The 11009-nt window shown below is 33.7% G+C and overlaps 1 protein-coding gene across 1 annotated transcript in view; it reads left to right on the plus strand.

The window, feature by feature from the left end:
* LOC120777958 (ecdysone-induced protein 74EF-like) overlaps window positions 1–9467 on the plus strand; it is a 31060-nt gene extending 21593 nt beyond the window's left edge. Inside the window, exons 2-5 of the mRNA XM_040109576.1 lie at window positions 1281–1679; window positions 1829–2044; window positions 6202–7002; window positions 8590–9467. Coding sequence (XP_039965510.1) covers window positions 1281–1679; window positions 1829–2044; window positions 6202–6932 — 1346 coding nt within the window. The 3' untranslated portion in view covers window positions 6933–7002; window positions 8590–9467. The remainder of the gene's footprint in view (window positions 1–1280; window positions 1680–1828; window positions 2045–6201; window positions 7003–8589) is intronic.
* The last annotated feature ends 1542 nt before the right edge of the window (window positions 9468–11009 follow it).

The following is an 11009-nucleotide window of genomic DNA, read 5'->3' on the forward strand; positions in this document are numbered from 1 at the left end:
GGGTTAATATCCAAGAAAACGGAAGAAGAGGATCCAACGTAAATAAGCGTAAATAAGCTCTTTTCATATTTCTAATCAAACTTCAACTTATTGTTTTTATATTTATACTAGTAAATAAACAAATATACATATAACATATTGGTCGATCGCTTTTTGCCATTTTACCGCTAGAGACATTATTCCATCAGCGTAAATCGAAATTTCGTAATTTTCAGAACCGAAGTGAGCGAACCATTGTTGTGCTACACGAACTTATACAGCATCGTCTCCATAAACTTCACAAATTTCTTTGGGCTTGCGTGGCATTCCTCTCTTTTTTATACAAAAAACTCAAAATATAGCGAATTTCTTCATTATTTTTACTCATTTTTGAACAGCTGTAACTCTTTTTCAACTTCCCCTAATTTTAATTTTTGTTTTGGTTAAATGAAGCTTTTTACCTTTCCAACACTATATGGTATGACACAATGAAATTGATAGCACTGTAGATATACGACTGCAACGACATCTATTGACAAAATACGAAAAGACTTTTTCGACTACCCAATATTTAATATAAGTTTTTTGATGTTTGATCCTTTGCAAAAAAAAAAATTATCTCAAAAGCAAATAAACGATAATTTAGAAAAAGTTTATTTTAATACAAAATTTTCCGCTCTAAAAACATGTGACATTTTTCATAAAAATATTCCTACAAAAGTTATAGGCAGCTAAAGTTATGTAAACCTTTTTTGTACAGCGGAAAATTCTGTAACAATTTGAAGAAAAATCAGCTTGAAATCAGCTTGGGAAATAACAAACGCCCTAACGAACATACGTACACGTAACGCTTATAAATGCTTGGAATTCTTGAGTTTCTATGGAACTGCTGATATAATCTTATTACATGTTTCCGTGATGTGTAAACCTGCAATTTATATTTCCACCTAACTTCAGCAAATTCTCAAGGCGGGAAACTCCCGTGACCACAGCAGGTGGGCGCAGCCCAGTCGCTTGCCACCCAGTAACCTGCTGCCACCTATGAGCATACGCTTTTCCCAATCAAACCGGTTAGCTGAGAAACCGATTTGTCAACTAATTGCTTATGCACACATACATACATATATATTTATAGGTTTTACTATAAAAGTAGTTGAGAATAAAATTTGATTATATGCATACACATACATACATAAATGTTTCATTTATTATTTATTTATTGGGAAAATCGCTAGTAAAATTAGAATGTTTGTTACGCTTTGGCAATTTATTTTATAAATTATTCTTTCTTCTCTTCGCAGATACTGAAATTCCAGTTATAAAGCAATCAACAAGTCCAGGTCCTTTGTTGACACACCATCAACATCATCATCACCAGCAGCAACAACAGCAACTGCAACAGCAACAGCAACAGGCAACGCATCAGCAAGCACAGAGCAATACATACGCGGGATCTCCAAGTGTTATACACATAAAAGCCGAACAAAACGTTGTACTTTCTCCACCACACCTCCAGCAGACAGCTCAACAGCAACAGCTTGTTAATGGCCTGTCACAGCATGGCGGCCCACTCTCAGGGTCAGGTGCAAATAACCAGCTCCAACCACTAGCCATACCACACCGGCCATTGCTACACAATCTGCTGAGTGGTGGCTCGATACACAATTCACATCATAGAACGTATGGATCAGCTACAACCGGTAGGCAACACGCTCTTATACAATTATTTATAATTTCGTAACAAACCAAATGTTTTTGCTAACTACTCTCATTGTTTGTATTGAAAATTTTAATTCTTGATAATAGAAGACCAAATAATATTGGATTTCAAATTAATTGTATTTCGAAGGTTCCTTTCCGCCAAGCCCTGCCGATAGTGGTGTCTCTGATGTGGACAGTTCTAGCTCTGGTGGTCAGCCGTGCAGTGATGAGATAAAAGCGCGGCTTGGCATACCGGCCCATTGTCATCCGCATGCGTCGCATATTCCGTCAGGCACGTTTCTACATCCCAATCTCTATCAAAATTCAGCGTCCTTACGGAACATATGGAATCGAAGTGTTGGAAGTAAGTGTATACAATTTAGAAAACTTTTATTCACACACAAAAAAAGAACTCTTAAGCTGAACTTGAGGGTATTGAAAATATTGAAGTTCGAATAAAATTAACAATTAAGTAGGTATTCTAGTCAAGAAGCACCAATTTCAGCAAATTTTTTTGAGTCTTAGGAAAAATGAGTAATTAATATTTTTACTAACCAGTTTTTATTAGATTTTTATTAATATTAGAGAGATACTCAAAAAATTTAAAAACCAAAAAAAGTATACAAATTTCGAAATTAGCTGCGGGGGTCTCAAAAGATTGGCACGTGATCCTGCTCACGATTTCAGTCCTTATAGCAAATTAAAATAAAAAATTTTAATCTGTAATGATGTCGCAATGTTTGGTTCTACCGAAAAATTGGACAATTTTGTTTTACGAAATGGAGGCTGCCTGAAAAAAAAATCTTGTAAAAAAATAGTGAAAATTTAAAGTTGCGGATATGGATAGTTTCAAACACAGACAAGTCTATACAGAAGACTCTCCAAAATGTCTCCAAATTTCAAGTAAATCTATTCAATAGAACCTGAGTATTCATGGGTATCGCTTTGACAAAAGTAAAGACAGTTTCCATAAAAACGCGTTTAAAGTTTCAATTCCTGACCAACCAGTTTGGATCAGAAAAATACCTACATACATATACCACCGAAAATAATTTGAATTTTGACAAATCCTCTTGTAGACATATTCTGGAACAGTTTGTACTTTTTATAAAAAAGATCGATTTTTTTATCGATGAAATTTTCGAATTAAAAAATCGACATTTTATCGATGAAAACTTTGGGAAAAAAACGATTTTTTTCTAGACCAGAATACCCGCTTAATGTTTTATATTTGATGACTGTTCTAAGTTTAAATGGTGTTGTATGGGCTATGATAAATATTTCCACCTCACATCCACCAATTAAAATCGATTTTTATTCCAAAGAAAAGCTTCCATTCAATTCGGTAGGTGACTCACCCTAACCAAGAATAATACAATTCTCTTGTCGGTTAGCTTGGTCTCAAATTTTTGGTGATCAATTCTTACTAAGTTTTTCAAAACTTTCTGTTACGAGATCCATGAATACTGTAAGGATTAGATTAGATTAGATTAGATTAGATTAGATTAGATTAGATTAGATTAGATTAGATTAGATTAGATTAGATTAGATTAGATTAGATTAGATTGGATAGGTAGATGAGGAATGCACCGCAATCTTAGGTCTATTGTGTGCTCTCCTAAATCACAAAGACTCCAATATATCCCTTACTATAAGGTCCTCTGTTCCAATGTATAAAAAAATTCAATGACGCGATTGAGAATAGTTTACATTGTAGGTATTTTCTAGTAAACAATTGCAGAGCAATTTAACCACAAAGCTTTGGGTTGCTTAATGGTTCGTTTATCTGATCCAGTGAGCGCATGCGTAAATGCCAGAGCCGCCGTTAAGCAAGCAACTTTATGAATATATTGATATTTATTTTAAATTTTTCACAACTCGCATTCAAAATTTTAAAAATTGTGAGTGAGCGAATTTTCCATTTTCGCCCTGCAATGTAAGTAGCTTCCCAAACGCCTGCATAGTATTTAGCAAGGCACACACACCTAAGCAAACTCAAAAATTATGTTCACTCACCGCTCACTAATATGCACACATAAGCACGTACATACATACACATGTATATATCCCCCCTTTCGAATGTGGTGCCGCGCGTTAACCGCTATTCTCCAGTTATTGCAAAAACTCTCACTCTTAGCCTCGTCACACACAAAGGCACGTCGCTGCATACTACAGCAAATACTTGTGCATGTAGCCGAATGTGTGTATGTACCACATATACATATGTATGTATGTATGTATGTACATATGCATGCATATTTCCACATTCGCTGTCGCGTTTGGCGCTTGCGTCGACGCTAACTGCGCTGGCTGGCATGCATTCCCACTGACGCGTCGACAACCCTCCTCCCAACCGTATTTCGTATAGCCGCGCAAAATCAAATGCATAAATATGTACAAGTACACATGTTCGTGTATATCGTTTGCGTCAGTATGTATGTATGTATGTTGCCATATGCGTACTGGCTATATATGCATTTCGCTAAACTCGTCATTTGTTGTTTATATTTTTGTATGTATGAATGAATTTGTGGTCATCGACACATTGCCTTTGCACGAAATCTGAAGGTCACAACTACAAACATTCAGCGCCGTAGCAAGACGAAGTGTTGCAAAGTGAGCGCCAAAACTATGAGTATGAGAGAAACGCGGTGTGAGCAAAAGTGACGTTCAACAGTGGAGACTGAGTGCGCCAGACTAGCCCCCTAAAAATAAGATATCTCTTTGAATTCTACACATTCGCCAAAGTGTTCATACCTTACACACAGATACGAGTATTTGTGCTCGCATTCAGTTGTTTACAGGCACGCTTACAGTAGGTACGAGATGTTTGCGTTCAAGTGAGAAAGCTGATAGAATGTGAGTGCGCTTCTAAGGTTCAGAAGGGCGGTTTTAAAAATTATATTAAGCAAAATAAATGAATGTAATAATTTTGTAATTTTGCTTAAAATATGTTTAAGTGTCCATAGTTTCTGAAATATTAAAATATAAGTTAGATTCGGTTGGTATGCTAATACACCACGCATAGACCACTTTTGGTTATTTGCGAATGACTATTGAATTTTTATTTTGTCTTAATTTATATACATATGTTTATATTGAGAATTCAAATTCGTTTTAGTATAATTTTTTAACTTTTTTCCTTGTTATATTTATTGAAGTATAAAATCGAGAAAGGTATATTCGTATATTTTTAGATTAGTCATCTTGGCTTTCCCTTTGACAAACCAACCCAAATAATTTTGTATATATGCCTTAGTTTCGATTTGTTTATGCTTTTTTCCTGTTGGGGTGTAAGTTAATTCTGGAATATGCTTGCAAAAAAATATAATATAGATTAGAGCGGGTAAATTTCTTATTTATAAAATATGGAAATATTCTAAAGTTCATTCCTAACAACTTTACCTAAGGGACTATGTGTCAAAAACGTCTTCGAGCCAGCGATTTGAAAAGTGAAGTTTAAAAAACCTGAATAATCGGTTTTATGGGAGTTATGTGATATAGGTGTCTGATCTGACCGATTGCGACAAATAATCAATAGAATTTGAAAATGAAATAAAAATATAAATTAAAAATGCGCCAACTGAGGAACACATTTTTACGATCCCTAAAAAACTTCACCTTGTTAGGACCTCGAAGCATACGCACGTTTAAAACACTGAAGATGTAACTTCTATCTATCGCAAAAAGATAGATCTGGATGGTGGCTTTCGATCCGGATACAGCTAGGTAGCTTAAGAATTTTCATATGCTGGAATCTGGTACTACAGACAACCATATTTCGGGCCTCCGAGGTGAATCAGCTTCAACTCATTTGGGGATGTTTCATCATGGAGGTTGAATTTACCGACCGTTGTACCAAAGATACTTCCTTCGCCCACATTGGCGTTAAAGTCGCCAAGTATGATTTTGACATCGTGTCGGGGGTAGCTCTCATAAGTGCGCTCATAAAATACATATTTGGCCACATCGTCCTTCTTTTCCGTCCAGGCGTGGGCACAAATCAGCGATATGTTGAAGAACTCCGCTTTGATGCGAATTGTGGCTAGACGTTCATCCAACCGGTTGAATGCCGGGACTCGTTGACGGAGCCTCTCTACCACCACAAAACTTCTTGGACGGCGGTGATGTCAGTCTTTACTTTTACAAAGCCATCAACCAGCGGGGCAGCGAGACCTTCCCACTTAAGGGACGGGTGATTCCAGGCCGGTTGTTGTGGTCGTCCTCAAAAGGGGGGTGGGATGTTTCGCCTTTTCACTTCAGCTCACCTTCAAACGAATGTTTTTTGGCCTCCCATGAGATACTTGGTCTAAAACCGAAAGCCGTAAGCTGCTTGAGCCATATGTAAAAAAAATCGTTTCTGGTCACTCACACACCTACATTATTAATCTTAAAATATTGCCAGAGTGAGAGATACTTAAAAAACCCTCGGTTGTGTTCAAAGTGAACCATTCCTTTAATGTAAAAAATATATATCTGTGCTATCTACTTATATAAAAAAATTTTCTTTATTTTTTTTAGTGCCCGATGGTTATTACATGCCACTAGGGAGCAGCACTAGTCCATCCAATAATGCGTCGGTAAGTAGCAGCAGTGGCCCGAATAGCGGCGCAGTCGGCACTCTGAATAGTGCAAACTCAGCAGCGTACTCCACGTCACCCTACTTTACAACTCCCTCCCCGCCACGCGCTAATCCCGGTCTAACGCCACATCATTCCCTGCACGCACACCAACAACACCTACACCATCATCAGCATTCCACGCTAGCGAATAGCCCAGCGAGCGGGGCTGGCGGTGTGCTGCATCAATCGAGTGTGATTCAGCCAACAACGTCCAATGTCAACTATGATCTCTCGTACATGCTGGAGCTTGGTGGTTTTCCACAGCGCAAAGTGAAAAAACCACGAAAGCCCAAAATCGAAATGGGTGTAAAGCGACGCAGCCGCGAAGGCTCCACAACATATCTGTGGGAATTCCTGCTCAAGCTACTGCAGGACCGCGAATACTGTCCACGCTTTATTAAATGGACCAACCGTGAGAAGGGTGTATTTAAGCTGGTGGACTCAAAGGCGGTGTCGCGACTATGGGGCATGCATAAAAACAAACCGGATATGAATTACGAGACAATGGGACGTGCATTACGGTACTATTACCAGCGCGGCATACTGGCGAAAGTAGATGGCCAGCGGCTGGTGTATCAATTCGTGGACGTGCCAAAGGATATTGTGGAGATCGATTGCAATGGAGTGTAAAAGTATTGGATGTGCACGCATAAACATAAAATATGTAGAAAACATTTTAAGCGCTGTGCATTCCATAAAGGTGAGTGTTGCCATATTCGCACCTACCTTTGTATGTATTAGGGTGGGTCAAAACCTACGAATATTTTCTTTTTTGCTTGGTAGTCTGAAAAATGGCTTAGAAAACGCTACGTAAATCTCTTCTAGTATGAGCTCTTAATTGCAATGGGAAGGTCCTGCGATTTACAGTTTTCTATACTTCAAATACTTGAAAAAATATATCGTTTACTAAACTTAGTAGGGAACTGAATTGAGATTTGAACTTCCTACAAAAACTCGACTTTTCTGATTTATAATACTTTTTTTCCTTCAAAATTTATGAAACGATATAATTTTTTAAGTAGTTGGAAGTGAGCTTTGAATTTTTTCCTATCTGATGATAAAAAAGAGAAAACTGTAAGGCGGAAATGGGATTGAAATGTGTTTTTTATAGTTCTTTTACTATTATTTTATTTTTATTGTTTTAATTACGTATTTGGAATTAAATTTTTTTCCAGTATTTGGGATTAAAAAATTATTTTTGTAATGTTTTTTATATTTTTATTTTGTTGGGTTTTTATCACATATTTGGGATTAAATTAATTAGAAATAATTATTTTTTATTTATTTTTTTTTAATCATGCATTTTTATTACTTTTTTGTATTTTTTTTTGTGTTTTTTTTATTTATTTTCTTTTCTTGTTAAATTTTTTTATCCGGCATTTGGGATTAAAAATTAGTATTTGGGTTTTTGCATGTTAAATTTATTTGTTTGCCAGTTTTGATTATTATGTTTTTGTTTCTTTTTTATTTTTTTGTTTTTGTTTTTGTTTTGATTATTATGTTTTTCTTACTTTTCTTTGTTTATTTTTTTAATTCGGAATTGCGACCTACAAATTTTTATTTTTTGGTTTTTATATGATTTTAATCACGTATTTGAAATTAATTTTTTTCCAGTATCTGACAATATTTTTTTTGTTTGATTTTTTATTATATTGTTTTTTGTATCCCACATTTGGGTTTATTTTTTTTTTTAATTTTAATTTCATTTTTGGGGATTAAAAATTATTTTTTTTGATTTTTTTTTGTTGATCACGTATTTGAAATAAACTTTTTCCTCAATATTTGGGATTATTATTGTATTTTTTTTTGTATTTGTTTGTCTTTTTTAATTGTTTTATTTGTTGTATTCCGTATTTGTTTTTAAATTTTAATTTTTTAATTTTCTTTTATTTTTTAATTTTTTCTTTTTGTTTTTATTCACGTACGTGAAATATATAAATTTAGTATTAATTTATTGTTTTTAATTCATTTAGTTCCTTGTTTTGCTTTTTTTTAATGGTTTTTGTTTGTTTTTTAGTATCCTATATTTGGTTTGACATTTTTTTTTCGTTTTATATCTATTTTTGGGAATAAAAAAATGTTATTGAAATGTAAAAATGTTAGAATAAAGATATTTATAGAAAAAAAAATATTTGGTGTTTTTGACACACCCTAATGTATGTATATACGAACCTGCGTTATAAGAATTTTTGAATTTTTGCGCAAGTGCAAGATTTGCTTCGAAATTATTTGGAATTTTTGAATTTTTTGGAATCAATATACTCAGCTTGGTTTTTGGTATTTTCAGAACGCATCACATCACTTTCAAATGGATTTCAAGGAATGTACAAACAGTAGAAACCTGCTCGAAATCGCAGCCAAATTTCGGAAATGCAATTCTGCTTACACACACACACACACACACAATCTATATAATATACGCGGCGTACAGCAGTTTTTAAGGAAAGCAAGGATGCATACTGTAAAGAATTTGTATTTATTAGATCTTTTTTTATGTTAATAGTAGTTATGGTGAATTATATTGTAATTGTGTGTAAGGCTCGCTAAAAATTAACTGTATATTTTAGATACACAATGATGATGCAAAAATTATTAAGAATTATTATATATATTTATGTTTAAGAACAGATATGTTGATTACAAAAATGTTGTAATATTTTCAAATTGTTATTAATGATTAGTGAAATTAAAGAATGATAAGGAGAATGATGAAAATGATCCAAGGATCAACTTTAAGTATAAATCTATATAAATATTATATATATAAATTGTATGTACATGTATGTCTAGCTAAAGCATATGAATACTATTAATTTGTTTTTGTTGCTTATTTTATAGTAAACTCGTAATGATTATGGACACACACATAAATATACTGTAATATTATTATGTAATATACATACATAAGTCATGAATGTTGAAAATTATTAACACTAGTTTTACTGTCCGTCAAATACTATGCCCACAAATGTTTTCTTGATTTTTACTGATTTTTTTGAGTTTGCTAAATTTTCTACATAGAGAACAGTAACAATAACAGCAACAACAACAACCACAAATACATATTACTCTCAATATGCACGCTGCTTAGCTGGGAGTTGAGAATTTCTCTCAAACCAACACATTTGGTTGCACTGATTAAGGCGTAACATGGGTTTCCTCGCGTTTCCTCGCGCAAGAAACGAACTATTTTCATATTTTTTTTATTTAAAAAAGTAAATATTTTAATATTTTTAAAGTTTTTGAGAAATTTTCAAAGTAAAATAATTTTAAATTTTCAAAATAAAAGTCAGGCATTATGACGCACACGGAAAAGTGGCCGCGTTGACCTCTGAACTTCTTACAGGAACATCAAAAGTAAAAAGAAAAATATTTATTTTACTTAAAACCATAAACTAGCCGGTTATTGCATGTAGGAAAACCAAAAAAGTGAAATTTGTATCTGTAACAGACATTTTTAGAAAAAAAATGCAAATTTTTTGTAAAATTTTCGCGATTTTTTTTAAGTTGTAATTGAAAAATTCTTCGTTCGAGACCTTGTAAATTATATTACGAAGACCTTTAAATTTTTATAAAAATCGATTGAATAGTTCGCGAGAATTCTTGACAAACGACTTTGAAAAGACAGTTTGGTGAGAGAGCTTCAAGTGACTAAAAAGAACACAGCTTCGAGAGAGTTTTAAATGACTAAAGACAACACAGTTTCGAGAGCTAGTTTTAAGTGTCTATATAGCTGACTTCAAGCGCGCAACTTTTCAAGGCAGTATCTCCAAAACTATTACTCGGATCGACTTGAGCGTTTACGTAAACCGAGATAGAGCGCATAACTTCATTTCCGCTTTTCACAAAATCGTTTCAAATGGCAGTAGTACAAATTAAATTAGTTATTGGACACGTGTGAACATATCTTTAAAGAAAGACAAGTTGTGTATAAACAAGTTGAAATTGAAATTGAAGTTGTAGTTGAGTTGAAGTTGTAATTGAGTTGAAGTTGTAGTTGAAGCTGAGTTTAACAAATATGTTAAACGTGTTATAGGGAAAAATTAGCGACCTAACGGTAAATTGATGAAACGAGCAATAAGGATACAAAAAGTTTGACGAAAATGTGGTCAATAACTGAAAAAAAATTTGGCAAGATAAATGTGATAAATCGTGATATTGGAATTTTTAAACTAAATATTAAAGATATGGATGGAAGTTAGCTGAAATTTGAACTAAATATTAAAGATATGGATAGAAGGTAGCTGAAATTTGGAGACGTTTTGTGTGAAAAGTAGCATAGTTTAGAAAGCAACGCATACATATGTATATTGAAACGAGAGCAGAAAAGATGAGAATAAGCAGAATTTGTATTACTGAAAATTTTAAGCAACTATTTTTTCGTGCTGTTGTTGTTGTTGTTATATGTGTATGACTCTTTTATTTGTGAAATATAATTCGATTTTTCTTTTTAATTTTTCTTAAAAAAATGAATGTATTTGCCTTTTTGTTGGACTCGAGTTTTTTATTTACCGTCAAATGTCACTGCCGCATGCAAAAATAGCAGTAATTGTAATTTTTGAAAAAAAGGAAACAAAACAACAACCTAAAATAAATAATCTTCCAAACTATTAAAGGGACTAAGTCCTGTGGCCACTGCCCATATGTGCAATTTACACTTTTTTTATTAAAGTAAAAGAAAAAGAAAACTTAATAATGTTAGTATCA

Source organism: Bactrocera tryoni, chromosome 5 (assembly GCF_016617805.1).
Source record: "Bactrocera tryoni isolate S06 chromosome 5, CSIRO_BtryS06_freeze2, whole genome shotgun sequence".
Taxonomy (NCBI): Eukaryota; Metazoa; Arthropoda; class Insecta; order Diptera; family Tephritidae; genus Bactrocera; species Bactrocera tryoni.